Here is a 19,507-nt window from a genome sequence, read left to right on the forward strand (position 1 = left end):
ACGCCCCACTTTTTCAGTTTATTATTTTTTATAAAAGTTTAAAATAAGCAATAAATTTCGTTCAACTTCACAATTGTGTCCCACTTGTTGTTGATTCTTCACTATAAAATTTAAATTTTTTATCTTTATGTTTGAAGCCTGAAATGTGGGAAAAGGTTGAAAAATTCAAAGGGGCCAAATACTTTCACAAGGCACTGTATGAGGCATTAGAAGTCATCAAGAGAGACAACATCTTTGTGGAGCTTCTGTTAAAGATCCTATTAAATACACTACAGTCAGTTTATATCAACCCCAAAATGACTGAAATCAGATCTCAGGGAACTCCAGGTAATAATCCAGGTCCAGCAACTCGGAAGATAAAAAAAAAAGAAAAGAAAAGAAAGCATGCTAGACTTACCAAGTCTCCAGCGCAGCTGTAACTGCTTCTAAGGCTGCTCATTATCGCTCATCCCTATACACTGCTTTTCCCGCCCACCGGCAGTCCCCGCGTCTGTGATTGGTTGCAGTCAGATGCGCCCCCACCCTGAGTGGCACCATGTCTGACTGCTTGGAATCACAGATATTGTTTGTGGGTCTATCGTGGTGAAAAATAAATAAATAGAAATTGGCGCAGGGTCTCCCCATATTGTGACATCCAGCACAGATAAAGCATACAGCTACAGGCTGCAGCCACCAGCTGTGCGTTTATCTTGGTTGTGTATCAAAATAAGAAGAACCGCATGCAGCTTTTTTTTTTCCTTCAAATTATTTAAATAAATAATTTAAAAAATAGTGTGTGGTCCCCCAAATTTTGATACCCAGCCATGGTAAAGCCGACCACTGGGAGCTGGTATTCTCAGGCTGGGTAGACCCCTAGTTATTGGGCCCCCCAGCCTAAAAATAGCAGCCACCCAATATTGGTCCATGCATTAGCTGTGACAGTCCCGGAACTTTACCCACCTCAACCCAATTGCCCTCGTGCGGTGGCAATCAGGGTAATAATGGGCTAATGACAGACAACAGCTGCCACTAAGTCCAAGATCAGTAATGAGAGGCGTCTGTGAGACCTCCCCATTACTAATCTGTAAAAAACACACAAAACAAAACACCCAGGTCCGACCTAATCTACATGAGGTCCCTTGACAATAATTCAAGCTCTGCAATATCTGAAGCAACAGCGCGCGGCCATAAAACATGACTGACCGCTGTGGGCTTCAGGCAGAGACTGAGCCGCGCAATGAGCAATGATGTCACTCAGGTAATTTGCTGTCACAGCTTAAGGTTCCCACAGTCCTCCACCTGTGATTGCAGGTAGCCTGACCTCAGGTGACCTCAGTAAACTCAGTTCACAGACCTGCATCTCCTGACAGAAAACTGCATTTTTGCAGATGCAGTTTTTGTGCTGAAATTACAATAGTATATTCCTACACCCAATCTACACCTCCTGGCAAGAAAAACGCATCTCTACTGCATGTGGTATGAGGTGTTAGTGATGCGAGTTTTTTGTCAGGAGGTGTAGATTGGGCGTATGAATATGGTGCAAAAATGTCATCAACAAATTTGCATCTCTTGGCCCAAAACTCAATCTACACCAAGTTCAAGATCAGATTCTGATCGAAATCCATCTGGTGTTCTGTTACTGGCTGTGACTCCTATTTAAATATGTGAAAACTACAAGATTTGTACTGTTTTTAAAGAAGTCATTAAAGAGTGGATTTGCAGATGCAGGTCAGTCATTAACCCCTTATTACTTGCGATCACAGGAGGAGGACAAGGGGAACCTCCAGCTGTGACCACAAATAACCTGAGTGATGTCACCTCTCATCGCGAGGCTCATTCTCTGCCTGAAGCTCACAGCGGGTGGTCATGTTCTTTACCGGCTCGCTGTGCATGCAGTAATGTAGCAAATTTGGAATCGTCATGGGACTTCATGTGGATTACATCGGACCTGGGTGTTTTTGTTGTTAATGAAAGGTTGAAAGAGGATGTTTTTTTGTATTGTATTTGAAATAAAGGATTTTTTTGGTGTTTGTGTTTATTTCTTTTCACTTACAGATTAGTAATAGGAGGGTTTCATAGACCCTCCCCATTACTAATCTAGGGCTTAGTGGCAGCTGTGAGCTGTCATTAACTCTTTATTACCCTGATTACCATCACACCAGGGCAATTGGGTTGAGGTAGCTAAAGTTCCGGGATTGTCAAATCTATCAATTTGTATCATGATAGGGATCAACTATCTTTACACTATTTACTATTATAAAAATGGGAAACATTTATATATTAATATGGGACTTTAAAGAGAAACTCTGGAAAAATCTGAAGGTACCATTATCATCTGGAATGAAGATGCCTATGCCTGCCACACATTGTTCCTTCCATGATCTCCACTGGTCAAGGGACTACAGATGTTTTGTTACAGGACCGTCCTCATACAGCCTTCTTGTACCCTACATTGTGGGCAATGGCTGTCATGAACAATACAAGAATTTGTCTAGGAAGAAACTCATGACAGCTGCTACCCAAGACTTGGAAAAAAGAAGATATGTAAAGCTTCTAAGTTTTATGGATAGTGAGAACCAGGTTTGCTTCAAGTGTCTAATCTACGGGTAACAAAACGGAAACGTTTAATAATGCCTGCAATATAATGTGTGTATACAGATGTAGCATTTTTTAACCTAATACAAAATACATAAACTATTTAATCACATAGAAAACTGTAATTTGACACTTAACACCGAGTTACAGCTTTCTGTATCATTGTTAGAAAATGGGTTCTTTTATTATATGTTCCAGCTCTTGCCCTCTTCCAACTTGTGTTAAACTGAATGAAAATCACCATATTGTATCATATATTAAAGGTTATCAGAAATGGAGGAAAAATACCAAAACAGAGAGTCAAGACCAGAAGACCTGCAGGTCATCTCTGAATTAAAAGATATGGTTGCAGAACGGGACCAGCTTATCAAGAAACTAATTGTGAGACATTATTGGACTTTTCTTTTTTAGAGTTTAAAAGTGTTTACCATCAGGACCCATTGTCATTAACAATTCAGTGATCTTTAAATAACTGGAGCCTCATAAATAATAGCTATTCCAATAAATTATTAAACAAAGCGACATTTACAAACGAACAATTTGAGCTTAAAATATTAATACTTGATGTGTTTGAAAGCAATTATCTGAACGTGCAAAACTGTGGGAAAGAAGCACAGTCAGAATGACACTTTCATTTTTGCAGGAAGACAAGAAGTTCTACCAACTGGAACTAGTGAACCGTGAGACCAACTTCAACAAAGTATTTAATGCAAGTCCTAATGTTGGCGTTATCAATCCTCTAGTAAAGGTATGTAATATAGTGGAACGAATAGGACTGGTACTATATGTATAGGTATATACGTTAAGATTAAAACTGAAGGGAAAAAGCGCAATAGGGTCTTACCCAACGGACATATAAGAGTAATAAGGGAATGTTCCCCACTTATGGGGTTACATAAGTAACACAACCAGAATTAAAGCATGTAATCAGCTGCTGCAGAGTCCACATGCTAAAAAAGCCGAAGCAGATCAGGAACAAAGTAGATGTGGAACTGTTAGTGCGCTGCTGAAGATATGACACCTATATCGGTGGATTTTGTGATGAAAAAGTGGGGTAACACTTCGAAACACATTGAATAAAACCACCTTCATTCAAGTTTCCTGGATTTATGTCATATCTTCAGCAGCGCAGTAACAGTTTCACATCTACTTTGTTCCTGATCTGCTTAGGTAAATACATTGTGACCGTTTCACTCACTTCATGTGATTGGGTTACTCACTTAGCTTGCTTCTTAAAAGGTAGCACACAGAAACACTTCAATTAAAAATTCAGCAGGTTTATTGCAACACACATAAACCACAATCCTGGTACATAACCCACACAGATGTCAAGTCCGTTACCCTCGCGGTATGCCCACATGGGTTCTGATACACTACTCAAGTATCCTAGTGGAGCTATGTCTACCTCCACTCAATGACTCCAGCCAATATACACATACCTCTCTAGATGTACCTTTCCAAGAGGTTTTACAACCTCTTATCCATGGTCCTGGTCAGGAGAAGTAAATTTTCTTTTCCTACTGAGGCCTCCTTCCTAGAGACATCCCAGTCCCCTCAGCCTGACCCTCACCATGGGGCAAACAAACAATCTCCATCTTAACAGATGAGACACACCCATGGACAGAGGTATGTAGGTAGCTAGACCCTCCTGTCTCTCCAGCTATACGTAAAACCTGGCATTGATACACCGTAACAAGACTCATGGCACTACATGTACCACAACAGACATCCAGGTTTACATCACTTCTGAGATACATGCGGACTGCCCTGTTACAACATATATATGTATAAATACATACATATATATATATATATATATATATATATACAGCATGTGAAATAAGTATTGAGCATGTCACCAATTTTCTAAGTAAATATATTTCTAAATGTGCTGTTAACATGAATTTATCACCAGATGTTGGTAGCAACCCATCCAATCCACACAGGAAAAGAAATCAAACCATAGATGTTCATAAATTATGTTGTGTGTAATAGTGAGAAATGACACAGGGAAAAAGTAATGAAAGCATGAAGATAGATAGGTGGAAAAAGCCATGGAAAGTCATGACACCAGCTGAAATATGTCAGTAATTAGAAATCAATCCTGCCACTTACTGAAAAATAATATCAACTTGTTAAACTGATGGCCTATAAAAAGGTGTCTCATTACCAAGAGGCCACACAAAAAAAAATTCATGATTGGTAAAACCAGTGAGCTGTCTCAAGACATTTGCAACCTTACTGATGGCATTTGTTACAACATACTGATGACATTGGTTGCAGGAGAATTTCTAAATTACTGAAAGCTCCAGTGAGCAATGTTGGGGCCATAATCCAAAAGTGGAAAGAACAAACTTTCACTATAAACTGGCCACTACCAGGTGCTCCCTGCAAATTTTCAGACAGATGTGTGAAAAGAATTATCAGAAGAGTTGTCCAATAGCCAAGGACCACCTGGGGAGAGAAAGACTTGGAATCAGCAAGTACAATTGTCGCAAAAAACAATAAGCAACGCACTTAACCTCCATTACTTATATGCATGCTCACCACGCAACATTCCAATGCTGAACATTAAGCATGTTCAATAGCTTTTAAAGTTTGCTCAACAATATTCAGAAACGTCTGTGAAATACAGGGAGAATATAGTCTGGTCAAATGAGATCAAAATGTAACTCTTTTGATACCATAACATAAACCATGTTTGGAGGCCTAAAGGCAATTCATATCACCCAAAAAAGATCTTAACAACAGTGAAGTTTGGAGGTGGTAACATCATGGTGTGGGTCTGTTTTTCAACATACGGCACGGGCAAACTTCATATAATTGAAGGAAAGATGTACCTAAATGTTATTAATAGAAATCTGCTGTCATTTACATGAATGATGAAGATGAAACCAGGGTCAACATTTAAGCAAGAGAGCAAGAGAGTGATCCCAAACACACAGCCAAGGAAACTCAATTTGTTTCAGAGAAAGAAAATAAAGCTGCTAGAATGATGCAACCAATCACCATTAAAAAATTTCTGGAAGGCGCTAAAGCTCAGAGTGAGTCTTAGATGAAGACCAAGGAACCTTCAGGATTTGAAGAGTGTTTGTGTGGAAAAATGGGCTAAAATCACACTTGAGCACTGCATGCAACTATCTATCTTTCTTGGTACAGGATGTGTGTCGCCCTGGGCAAGCCAGGGGACACAGGTCACACACCACTACACCCCACACTCCAGGTAGGCACATCACAGCTAACCACAAATCCTTGTTGCCTTCCTCCAGAGGTTGATGATGCACACCAGGGGGTGGGCCAGGCGGTTGGCTCCGCCCACCAAGGAGCTCACAGCTCTGGAGGCAGGAAGTAACCAGGCAGATAGAGTCCAGCTAGGGACATGAAAGAGTGAACAGCAGATAGCCCCGGGCAGGGGAAGAGTGAAGTCTAGCTGAGGGCTAGAGTAAACAGAGAGGTGAAAGTGGTGAAAGTAGAGAAGTGTAAAGGAGAGAAGCCAGTAAAGTGACAGAAGGAAAGAAAGCCTGAGAGCCCAGCTTTGTGTAGGGCCAGAACAGCAAGGTCAGCGACGGCGGTGACTGTCCGGAGGGGGACCGTTTGGAAGTTCCTGGAAGGACCCCGTTGGCTGTGTGCCCGGTGGTCTGGAGCAGTGTTCCGAAGGACGGTCAGCACCAGGGCAGGGGCCTCTCGGACCCCGGCAAGGCTAGGAGTCGCCAAATTTGCCAAATCCGTCAGTGACGGGGACGCAGATCCCCCAACAACCAAGTCCCGATTGACGGCAACAGCCCGACCATTACCGGGGAGACACCGCCACCGCCAGGGCACAAGTTTCCCCAGGGCCAGCGCCTGCGGGCAAAGTGTAGAGCTCCTCCGGCCCAGATTGCAGTCGGGGAGCGGGTAACCGGAGGGAATCCACCGCTACCATCAGTCAACATAGGTGCAAGGAAGAGAGACATCACCGTCACCTACCGGGAGTGCAGGTGCAGCCGTCTGTGGGACCGTCCTACCAGCCGTTGGTTTACCGTACAAACTGTGTCCATGTGGCAGGCTGAGTGAGTACCATAGTGCCGCAAGGCACAGCGCTGCCCCCGCGTCCCTGCGCCCTCCAGGCCCTACACTTCACATCTCATCACCGGGCCCCGGGATCACCAACCCCTACCCACGGAGGGGCAACACAACACCTGGCTGCTCCGCATCACCATCCCCGGGACCCCCACACTGAGCAGCGGTGGTGCAATCACCACAACCGTGGGTGGCGTCACGAACTATAACAATCCCCACACCCAACAAACACCCCCTTTCACTCACGGGCGAGGAGTGTCGCTCGAGAAACCCCGGGATCCGGCCCACAGCTCGAGCCACCAGGAGCAGCTGCCGGACCCGAGCAGAAGGGGTGAGCGCGGTGTGCTGACACCCTCCTCCCCGCCCGCGACAGATGCATCTTGAAGCATCTATCACCAACAAAGACTTTTGTATGAAGTATTAAAAGGGAACATGTCCGGTCTGCTATGGCCTCTAACTCAGCAGCATTCATAGCTATATGCCCAAATTCCCTGCTTAACCATCCTTGTATAATGCTATTCATGAATATGAATGTTTAACAAACCACTTAAAAACCTCACTTTCGTTGTGGTAATTAGGCCTTGACTAGTCGCAGAGGCCTTAGTTCCCCAGACTAGTTGGCCCTCTTTCCGTTTAATCACACCCCTGTGGGTGTGATAATGTGATATCCACGAGCCAGCGTCACTGCCAGTTCCTGGAAATTTCTCGCATGCGTGACTTTCATTTCGATCTCGTCAGTGGACCTCAAAACCTGGGTGGACACTTCCCGGCTTGTTTAGGCGCACTGTGTATGATCGGAAGTTCAGAAGACAGCTCACATACACGTCTTCTGAACTTCCGGTCTTCCGCAGTTCGCCTAATGAAGCTGGAAAGCATAAACCTGGTTTCAAAGGCACACTGACTCGCATGTGTGAGATTTCCAGAAGCTGGTGGTGATGCCGGCTCATGGAAATCACGTTATCACACCCACAAGGGAGTGATAACACAGAGAGAGAGCCAACTAGTCATGGCCCTAATTAGCATAGGCAAAGTGAGGTTTATAAGTAGGGTTTTTTTTTGTTTTTTTTTTAAACATTCCTATTAGTGAATAGCGTTATACAGGCATACATACTATGAATACTGCTGGGTTGGAGTGCATAGGGGACGTGACAAGTTGCCTTTAAATACATTTCAGTAAACATGTTCAATAATTTTCCCTGTGTTATTTCTCAGTATTACACTTCACTAAATGTATGGACATCTATGGTTTGATTTATTTGCCTGTATGGATTGGATGGGTTGTTACTAACATCTGATGAGAAATATTGGTGACTTGTTCAATACTCATCTCTCATGCGGTATTTATGTATATATCTACAGTGTATCACAAAAGTGAGCACATCCCACACATTTTTGTAAATTTATTATATCTTTCCATGGGCCTACACTGATAGTATGACACTTTGATACAATGTAAAGTAATCTGTGTACAGCTTGTATAACAGTGTAAATTTGGTGTGCCTCTAAATAACACCAGAATTTTCAAGCACTGCCTTAACTCTTGGGAATGGACTTTACTAGAGTTTCACAAGTTGTCCCAGTTGCCCCTGGAATCCTCTTCCACTCCAGCATGACAACATCACGAAGCTGGTGGGGTGGATGTTAGAGACCTTGCACTTCTTCAGCTTACATTTGAGAATGTCCCACAGGTGCTCAATAGGGTTTAGGTCTGGATACATGCTTGATGCAGTGTATGCATATGGTCTAAGCCATGACAGACGGATCCCTCACTGTTCTAACCTCTGCATAGACGCTCATGCGTCTATTTTGAAAAGACAACCCCACTGAGCATGTGCACTAAACTTGTTTTGTCGACCAAGTCGAGGCCTGTTCTGACTGGAACCTGTCATGTTAAACCGCTATATGGTCTTGGCCACCGTGCTGCAGCTCAGTTCCAGGATGTTGGCAAGCTTCTTATACCCTAGGCCATCTTCATGTACAGCGACAATTCTTTTTTTTCAGATCCTCAGAGAATTATTTGCTATGAGGTGCCATGTTGAACATCCAGTGACCAGTATGAGAGTGTGTGAGCCATAACTCCAAATTTAACACAACTGCTCCCCATTCACACCTAAGACCTTGTAACACTAATGCGTCACATGACTCCAGCGAGGCAAGATGGCTAATTGGGCACAATTTAGCCATTTTCACTTAGGGGTGTACTCACGTTTGTTGCCAGCAGTTCAGACATTAATGGCAGTGTGTTGAGTTATTTAGAGAGGACACCAAATTTACACTGTTATACAAGCTGTACCCTGACTAATTTACATTGTATCAAAGTGCCATATTTAAATATTTAAAAAAATGTGAGTGGTGCTATTTACAAAAATGTGAGTGGTGCACATTTTTGTATACACAAAATAGTAAGACAATGATAGCACAAATGGTTAGGGGATTTTTATATTCACTGTACAGGATGATTCAAAAAGATGGGGCAAGAGTAAAGGCCTGTAGTTAAAGTAACAGTACTAAATAGCCAGTGACCATATGCCTCTTGGCTGCTTCGCTGGTAGGTTTTCAGTTATGCCATACTCTTTCCATTTTTGGATGAGGGATTCCACAGAGCTCTGAGATGTTTAAAGCTTGGGCTATTTTTTTTTTTATAACTAAAGCCTACTTTACACTTTTCCACAAGTTTACCCCTGACCTGTCCAGTGTATTCCTTGGATGTCATGATGCTATTTGTTCCCTAATGTTCTTAAAAAAACCTTTTAGACCTTCACAGAACAGCTGCAGTTATACTAAAAATAAATTAAACAGAGCTGGACTTAATTTACTAATTAGGTAATTTCAGGAGGAAATTGGTAACTCAGGTTTTTATTTAGGGGTATCAGACTACAGGGGGCTGAATAGAAATGTACCTCACAGTTTTCAGATTTATATTATTAAAATATTTAGAAAACCATGTATCGTTTCCTTTACACTTCACAAGTACTTGCTACTTTGTGTTGGTATATCACATAAAATACCAATAAATTTTAAATTGTGTATATATCATGAAAAAATGTGGAAAACTTCACTGGGTATGAATATCTTTTGAAGTCACTGTAAATAATAGGTGCCAATTCTACCACCAGGAATCCAACCTTTGCTCCCTGCAAAAAGTTAGCGATCGGGCATGCAGCACCCGCTATTGTTATTTCTTTATGTTGCTGTAACGACCCAGTGGTTCACTGCTCTCATAAAACTGTAACAAAGATGGCTGCCTCTACACCTCATCTGCTTCTTACTGGAATGCCACATAGGGGTCCGTAGACCCCCCCCTTTCTACTGATTTGTGAATCTCAAAGATTTTAATACACTTGTGAGTGAAATACACTCCTTCTATGTCATTGAAACTCTAAATTAGTGAGATTTGGTTTACGAGCGCTCGGGAAATCATTGCAGCACATATGATTTGTGGTGTACTGAAAGTTTTGCTTTATTACATCAGGTGACCAGTTTACATAGTATCCCAAACAAAGAAATAACTTCTGAGAACAGTGTACCAATAAGAGCCACAGGGGTGTGTATAGAAATGTTAAACTTCCCCGCCCATCAGTGTTAGCTGAGCCGTATGACATCATTCAGTTATAAGACAAGATGGTTTCTATAAGAACAAAATGGATTGTATTCTCTCACACACTAAACCTACAGTACTTGCTCATCCCTGCTTCTCTTCTTTCTGGCATAGAATATACATGTTAGCAGACACAGACAAGCCCTACATGGTTTGGGGGCTGTTTACAATGACATTGTGGATTGTATATGTGCCCCCCTGAGTTTCAGACATAAAATATACCTAAAAGTATGATGGTATTGTGTTTGTCCAAAATCCAGCAAATGTCACCAAACTACTGTGAGACAACCCCAGAGGAACTGTGATAATAGGGCGCTTAGCTAGTAAGAGGGGTCACATAATGTTACCTGTAATGCTCTGTTTACACTGGTGCCATGGCTTCCATATATAACAGAAGCCTAGAGACTGTGATGGATGTATCATTCGCTGAATGCAGGCAGTGACATAATATTGTTAGGTCCTATTAATGTGTCTTTCAGTTTTATAGCAAAAAATGGCTTTGCATCCTGTGTACCGCAATGTATTATTGCTATCAAAGGTGTCAGAAATGCAGACAGAACCCCTGACGGAGGTATAAAATGTAAACAGTAGGAGCTCTATTCTTTTTGATCTTCTACATGGTGTTTTTAACGCACATTTGCTTCTGCAGTGTTTTATTGCTGTATTCACAGCGATTAGTATAGACTTCATTAAAAATTACAGTGGGAGCCAAGAATAGTGAACTACAATGGCTTGGACATTTCAGAAAGGAAATCGCCACTTCTTCTCAAAAGGCTTGGAAATATTAGCTCCTAATTAGAATATCCTGCAACTTTAATGTTCCATTTAGCACTTCTGCTGTTAATTAGTAAAACACATCCAGGTTATGCTACCGGTTTGGCTCATTAATCACGTCTAGTTACTAAATTGCACACATTGGTGCCATTTTTGTGTTCTTGGCTCTGTGGGCGATATGAGGTAACACAAGTTTAAATGCTACATTTGTGGCACGTTACTAATATAAGTACTCATAGCTAGTAGCTTTCACATGCCAACTATTGTTATTGAGAAGGAATTGTTTTTTTTCCTTTGGAAACTCTAGAATATTCATTGCGTTCATTTTATCATTGTGGCCTATAGTATTAAATACTTAAAGGGAAGCGGTCACGTGACAAACGCAGGTTAACCAGGTTAACCTGCATCGTTCCGAATCTGCCCGGTGCCCACACTTCAAACCCCAGTGCCAGGAGGAAAATATCCTCCCAGTAGCGTTTGGGTTTCAGTCATTGGGGTGGCGCCAGCATGGGTTAAGTATCGAGACCGGTGGCTGTAACCATGCCCACCTACACTGACTGCCAACCGCTGAGCGTTAAAACCAGCTGTCAGTCACTGCTGGGGGCGTAGCTACAGCTGCCCCTTCAATACACAGAGCCATGTCTGAACTCATGCAGGTACCACCCTGATGACTGAAATCTGAACGCTGCCATAAGGATTAATGGTCTTTTCCACCTGGCAATGGGGTTTGAAGTGTGGGCACCGGGCTGGTTCGGAACACTATTAACTTGCAGATTAACCACATATCTGAAGGTTAATATCATTTTTTTCACAGGACATGTTCCCTTTAATACTAAATGCATTATTTCTGCATAATACAGCAGTCCCTCGAGTCACAATATTCATTATATTATGGGGACTTGGGACCATTAGGCCTCATTCAGACATCTGTGAGTCATGTACGCATTCTATTCTTGTGTTTCACGGAGAGAAGATATACACATTAAAGTCATAGGGCTCTTTACAAGTTTGTGTTTCTTTGCAGGCTGAGTGGTCTGCAAAAAATCACAGAGATGTATCCGTTTTTGATCCGAGACTTGGATAAAAATTACCCAGACAAGTTTGTATGTCTGTGGAAATCACAGACAATACACGGATGGCATTATTGTGCAGTCAATGTGCGGTCCGTAACATTGTAATGGATAGAAAATGTTTTGCTTTGCAGTTTGTACAGTATGTCTTTCTTTTTCATCAGCAAAAAATCACTGATTTTAAAAATTGATACACGGACCAAACACTGATGATAAAATCTGACACAGAGACCATACATGGATAGTAAAAACTGACCATACAGGGATAGTAAAAACTGACCATACATGGATAGTAAAAACTGACCATACATGGATAGTAAAAACTGACCATACATGGATAGTAAAAACTGACCAGACATGGATAGTAAAAACTGACCATACATGGATAGTAAAAACTGACCAAACATGGATAGTAAAAACTGACCAAACATGGATAGTAAAAACTGACAAGCAGAGCACACACTGATGGTAAAAACTGACACACGGAGCACACAATGATGGTAAAAACTGACACACGGAGCACATACTGATGGTAAACACTGATACACGGAGCACACAATGATGTAAACACTGACACACGGAGCAATCACTGATGGTAAAAACTTCTTTATGTACAATAAAAATCATGGACGTCTGAATGAGGCCTGACTCTATAGAAAATCTAATAACAGATAACGAAATATTATATATTATATACTGACATTCTGACACTTCCACTGTGGCCAGCAATTGGCTGCCATGACCACATGCATGACGTCGAAGCAGAAAAGGGACTTCTGAATTGGGAGTGTGAAAATGTAGAAGAATTACAGCAAACTCTTTTGAAGCCTGTTGTGTTTTTATAGATGTTTCAAAGCCCTTAAAATTGAAATCTCCTGTAATATTTGATAAATGCAAAATGTTAATTACATAATGAAAGGTACAACTGGTATAACTGAAGAGTTGTCTTTACTGGTGCATTGTCTGAAAATGGGAAAGATTTACCAATGTTATTTTATAATATGCCTCACTTGTGTTATTTTAAAAATAACAGCAAAAGAAGAAGAACGATAAGTCTTCAAACAGGTTTGTGAGTGCCCCTAACCTAAGTGCTGTGGAGACTAGTGGAATGGGAAACGGACATCCTACTCGCCTGGAACCCATTCCAAATTCACCCATCCACGATATTGAGTTCAACAGCAGCAAGCCTCTCCCACAGCCTGTACCACCCAAAGAGGCCAAAACCTTTTTGAGGTGAGCACTGCCTCGCCAGTCAATTGCCACTGGTCATGAAAGTGCCGGACTACTGACATAGCCTTGAATTATTTCTTTGCAACCTCTTTTTAGAGCTCCTTTTTGCTCATATATTATTATAACTTCACCTCATTATTTCCTTTGAAAACCTATGTTGTGCATCAGTTTCCATTATGTAATTTTAAAGGGAACCTTTGACATTGTCCATGCAGTCCCATCTGAGCAGAGCATAGAGAAGGAGAAGCTGAGCAGAATGACAAATACAGTATATCACAAAAGTGAGTACACCTCTCACATTATTATTTTATAGTATCTTTTCATGGGACAACACTGAAGATATAACACCATTAATGTCTAAACTGCTAGCAACAAAAGTGAGTACACCCATAAGTGAAAATAGTAAAATTGTGCCCAAAGTGTCAAGAGTTTGTGTGGTCACCGTTATTTTCAAGCACTGCCTTAACTCTCTTAGGCCTCTTTCACACGTACGTGCCTCCGGTACGTATTTGGTAGTTTTCTCACGTACCAGAGACACGTACACACGTAGACCTAGGTTTTCCTATGGTTTTGGACACACGTAAGTATTTGCGCACGGAACGTGTGTCTGTTCTGTACTAACGTGTGTCCATCTGTTTCTCACGCCATGTCCGTTTTTCTCCGGCATCACGGGTGTCACACGGAACGCAATCGTGTCACACGTAATGCTAATGGACCACACAGATGTGTTCCGTGTGACACGCACCGGAGAAAAGACATGTGTCTGTGAGAAAAAAAAAAACCTTTACTCACCTTCTCCTGCCCTGCAGTCTCTGCCGCTGCTGTCACTTGCTGCCAACCGCCGCTCATTATGCTCATTGCATATTCACTCCACTGCGGCCGGAAGCAGCAGCAGCGGGGAGTCGGCAGGACCGGAGATCGAAGATCAGAACCACAGACAGCGACACCAGGGACAGGTGAGTTGAAAGTTCCATGTGTTCTCCGTTTGTTATCCGTGATAACACTCGGAGAACACACGTGTGCCATACACACGGCATACCGAGGGCAAAATGCACCTCTGACACGTCCGTGAAAAACGTGCGTATTTTTCAGGGACGTGTGAAAGAGGCCTTAGGCATGAAATTCACTAGAGCTTCACAGGAGCCACTGGAATCCTCTTCCACTCCTCCATGATGACATGGACAACGGAGTTGGTGGATATTAGAGACCTTGCGCTACTTCAGCTTCCATTTGAGGATGCCGCACAGGTGCTCATTAGGGTTTAAGTCTGGAGACCTGCTTGGAAAATCCAGCCCATTTATCCTCAGTTTCTCTAGTTATTCAATGGTCATCTTGGAGATGTATTTGGATTCGTTATCATGTTGGATTACTGCCCAGAGGCCCAGTTTTTGAAGGGAGGGGATCATACTCAGTATGCCACAGTACATGTTGGCATTCATGGTTCCCCACAGCCAGCAGCATTTGTTCAGCCTCAAACCATTACACTCCTTCCACCACGTTTAACTGTAGGCAAAAGACACTTGGTATTGTACTCCACACCTGGTTGCCGTCACACACGCTTGACACCATCTGAGCCAAAAACGTTTTCCAGTAATACATGTCCTTAGTCTGCTTGTCTTCAGCAAACTGTTTGCGTGCTTTCTTGTGCATCATCTTTAGAAAATGCTTCCTTCTGGATTGAGAGCCACGCTGTTACGGGGGGCTGTCTGATAATAAAACCTAAAGGAATGTCAGACAGTCAGGGTCCACCGTGCAAAGACTCTGCTGCAGACTATGGCAGAGGATAAGGGGTATATAAGTGTGCCACTGTAAAAAATAATAGCACAAGTGCAGAGTGCAATACCTCTGTTAAACTCACAGAGGAATATAATTATAAAATAAAGCAATTCCTCCCTTACTTGGAGGGTGTGTGGAATGGTCTCTGTTAAAGATCACAGAGACAAAAGCAGTGAGTGTGAAATGGCACCTACCTAGGTCCGTTCCTCTAGTGGTGCCAGGAGATGGACAGCAGCGTAAGCCGCACAAAGCTCCTACCTGCGTTCGCTCCACTAGTGTGCGAGGACACGAACCACTAGATATGGCACCTGCCTAGGTCCGCTCTTCTAGTAGTGCAAAAGAGACGGACAGCAGCAGAAGCCGCACAAAGCTCCTACCTCTGTTCGCTCCCCTAGTGTGCGAGGATACGAACAACTGCCAGACGCAGTAGAAGGAACGTTACCCTAGCGGCAACGTCCACCTATGAGTAGAATCACAAGGCCCATCCGGACCATGTGCCTCAGGCACCTGCCTATGTCCGCTCCACTAAGAGGTAAGGATACGGACTGCAGCCGAAGCTGTAAGGTATAAGAACGCTACCCTGCCGGTAGCGCTCACCTAACATAGACAGAGAGATGCCTAGAGGGACGTGCACAGGGCGTCTACCCTCATGCATGAACCAAGAGGACTGAGCGCCGGGCGGCGTGCGTCAGGGTCTTATATAGACTATGTGCCTCATCCAAGATGGAGGACACCAGAGCCAATCCGCTGCCAGAATGACAGCAATGACGTCACGCTGGCCTATCACCGAGCAAAGCGTCACAAGCACATGACCAGCGACCAATCGGCATAGAAGGTGTCAGAGACATGTGAACACGTGTCACAAGCACATGACCAGTGGCCAATCAGCTTAGAAGGTGTCAGAGACATGTGACCTCGTGTCAGCGATGATGTCACCCGCACATGTGCAATGGCTCCAAGATAGGACTTAGTCTCCAGCGCTTGCACATGTGCAGTAGCAAGAAATCCGGACATAGTCTCCAGAGCCACAGCAACCGTAACACACGCAGACCAATTTGATACAGTGTGCAGCTAACCCCACACCCCTTTAACCTCTGCAGCAATGCTGGCAGCACTCATTTGTCTATTTTGAAAAAGCAATCCCTAGATATGACACTGAACATGTGAACTCAACTACTTTGGTTGACCATGGCGAGGCCTGTTCTGAGAGGAACTTCACTTGTTAAACCGCTGTATGATTGTGGCCATCGAGGTGCAAATCAGTTTTAAAGTGTTGGCAATCTTCTTATAGCCTAGGACATCTTTATGTAGAGCAACAATTTTTTTTTTCACATGCTCAGAGATTTCTTTGCCATGAGGTGCCATGTTGAACTTCCAGTGACCAGTATAAAAGTGTGTGAGCGATGACACCAAATTTAACACAACTGCTCCCCATTCACACCTGACACCTTGTATCACTAATGAATCACATGACACTGGGAAGGGAAAATGGCTAACTGGGCATAATTTGGCCATTTTCACTTAGGGATGTATTAACTTTTGTTGTCAGTGGCTTAGACATTAATGGCTGCTTGTTGAGTTATTTAGAGGGGACACCAAATTTAGAATTTTATGCAATCTGTGCACTGACTACTTTTACATTGTATCAAAGTGTCAAATCTTCAGTGTTGTCTCAGGAAAAGATATAATAAAATATTTGCAAAAATGTGAGCGGTGTACTCATTTTTGTGATATACTGTAAGTTTGCTGAAAAAATTATAGTATAACTTGTATTTTATTCACTGAAATCCCTGGTGTCTGTATGCAGAGGTGTCCAGTCCTACCCTGTGATTGACCACAATTTGCATGTCATACAGGGAAGACTGTCATTCACTGAGTAGGACCGCCCACTTAACTCCTATGTATACAAACACCAGAGAATTTAATGTATAAAATCTAAAGTTTTCGGAAATGTTTCTCCCAGAAATGTATATCAATCTGACCAGCTCCTGCTCTATAACGTCCTGCCTGCAGATCAGATACCATCTTCATCATGGACAGGTTCCCTGTATGGCTGATGCATGTACTTCTTGTAAACTCTGTTATTACGCAGTACATTTGGTATATTCAGTGTTTAGTATTTTCTTACTAAAACATGCAAACTGACAGAAAATGAATTTAAAAACTCTTGAGTAATCTTTTGTTCCTACTATGGCAGCTTTTCCAGTACATTCTAAAGATATAACACTAAATTATAAGCGGTTAGCTATAGCAGCTGAGTGCGGTACTGCCATCTAGTGGTGAATATCAACATTCATATATAAAATGGTTAACGTTTGTAGAAATAAGTGAGAAAATACTTTTCATTGAATTGACCAGAGCATGCATATTTATTGTATTGTATGGCCTCCTGTGATAAGCATGTATATACCTATTTACAATTCTGCATGTAAGTATACATAAAAATATATCCCTTGTAACTGATTGTCCCTGTGTGCTTCTTTTATACAATGAGAAGTTGTATAGAACTTTATTGTATCTCAGTTCAGCACCAAAGAATAGATCTCCTTTCCCCTTGTCTACTAACTGTAAACCCGACAGAATATTTGGGCATTCACATGAGCACTTCCATTGAGCTGTATTCCAGTCCTATCTGTTGTTTCGGCTGTGTTCTAAATAATGCATGACACTGCTGGGTAATATTAGTGAACCGAGTGTCCCTGTCTGCACATTTATGGTGTGTTGTGCTTGGCAGATGAGAAGGATATAGTGCTTGCCCAGCATATTTCCGTGGGACGTGACCATACTTCTTACAAATGATGTTCCAATTAAAAAGGAGGCTAAAAGAGGGGGTAAAAACAAACCAAAGGCATAGAGGATAAAGTCTACATCCTTCCCCTAGCATCCACTAGCTTGTGCTGCTGGGGAATTACAATGTAGTGGATGTGCAGAAATGTCACACAGGGACAAGGACAAGAATTGGTATTGATTTTGGCTTTGCTTCTAAACAGATGCTTTATGTGTGCTGATGACCGCTGCGTCTGCTTTCTTACGGCCTTGCGTGATGTGTTTTCTACATGTATTATCCCTTGTAATGTGTTTCTCTTTCTCTCTGGGATTTAGCCCTCCCCAGACTGACACTTCACCAGTGGCATCACCAGATCCACAACGCCAGGAATGGTTTGCCCGCTACTTCACTTTCTAAGAGACTGTATTTGATAATGTCTCTCTTTCTATTGTGGCACAGCATTGATGTGGACTCTTTGTACAAGCATGATCTTAACAGACCCTTATGTGACCAAGCTTTGCCGTAACTACTGTTTGTTCGAACACTGTGAACAAGGGTGTTTGTCTCCAATTGGAAATGCACTGTTTGATAACACTGCGTGTTTGCGTTCCTTCCAGTAAAATCTCCTTTAAATTTTACAAAAAAGAAAAAACTATTTTGTAGAATAACTGTGCTACCTCCTCTCCCTATTTATTCCTTCTTTTTTATTTCTTTTCTGCCAAGCATAAATATTACAATGCTGAAATGATCCACACCACATTGCTCTGCACTGATGTTATTGAGATGCCTTCTCAGTAAATCCAGCCACAGGGCTAAAATGTCTAGGAAAGACCATAGTAGTTACCGATAAATCATGTTTGATAGTTCGACACCAGAAATAACAATGTGCCTGGATTCAGATTCTCAGCTTCTGATTGGTATGTATATACTATGTATGGCTATTGTACTCCTATTGTAACAACATAAAACCCTAAGTCCCAGTGTGTTATTTCCTATGGAAGTCACTTTTATTATACATATATAAAAAGATATTTTTTCTTATAAAATGAATGTTTGGTATTATTATTGAAATAGCCTGTGTCTTTTATTGTACTGATGAATATAGTATAAAGGGCTTCTGTATGGACCACAAATAAGTTGCATTGCTTTCCTTATTTAAGACATTAAAGGGAATCTGTTAGGGTCAGGTGGACGGGCAGACCCAGGAGGTGGATCCACTGGGCCGAACTCCTCACTGAAGGCAAGGGGTCCGGTAGCCGGAGCACTATAGGTAGCAGGACAGTCCGTTCGAAGGAGTGGAGCGTAGAAGTCCCTGGGACCACGGAGTCACCGAAGGTAGTCCGGGTGACGAAGCTCAGGTTCGGAGGCCGAGATGTTGTCAGGCAGAGTCCGGAACCGACGGAGCGAGAAGACGGGTCACCACAGGGATCAGAGATGGTATTGACTGACGGGATGGCGGACAGCCACTGTTCGGGGTTCGGGAATCGTCAGGACCGGATGGCAAGGCAGGAGCGACTCTAGGAGAGAGATAGGTAAGTATATCACCAGACACAAGGAGACCTGACTCCTAGCTAGCAAAACACGAAGAACAGGCCCCGCCCACTTGGAAAGGATCCCCCTATATACCCAGTACCTGATCCTTCAATATCCTGTTGGAGG

At 42.6% G+C, this 19,507-nt stretch overlaps 1 protein-coding gene across 6 annotated transcripts in view; it reads left to right on the forward strand.

The window, feature by feature from the left end:
- The window catches only part of FAM184A (family with sequence similarity 184 member A), a 321,551-nt gene extending 302,615 nt beyond the window's left edge, over positions 1-18,936 (forward strand). For 2 of the 6 annotated variants that reach the window (XM_075340009.1, XM_075340008.1), the window contains 4 exons: positions 2,838-2,955; positions 3,218-3,322; positions 13,109-13,308; positions 18,184-18,935. In XM_075340009.1, coding sequence (XP_075196124.1) covers positions 2,838-2,955; positions 3,218-3,322; positions 13,109-13,308; positions 18,184-18,265 — 505 coding nt within the window. In that variant the 3' untranslated portion in view covers positions 18,266-18,935. Of the gene's footprint in view, positions 1-2,837; positions 2,956-3,217; positions 3,323-13,108; positions 13,309-18,183 lie in introns of all 6 variants that reach the window. The other 4 variants (XM_075340012.1, XM_075340013.1, XM_075340011.1 and 1 more) reach the window with 3 other exon arrangements.
- The last annotated feature ends 571 nt before the right edge of the window (positions 18,937-19,507 follow it).

This window comes from Anomaloglossus baeobatrachus, chromosome 3, assembly GCF_048569485.1.
Source record: "Anomaloglossus baeobatrachus isolate aAnoBae1 chromosome 3, aAnoBae1.hap1, whole genome shotgun sequence".
Taxonomy (NCBI): domain Eukaryota; kingdom Metazoa; phylum Chordata; class Amphibia; order Anura; family Aromobatidae; genus Anomaloglossus; species Anomaloglossus baeobatrachus.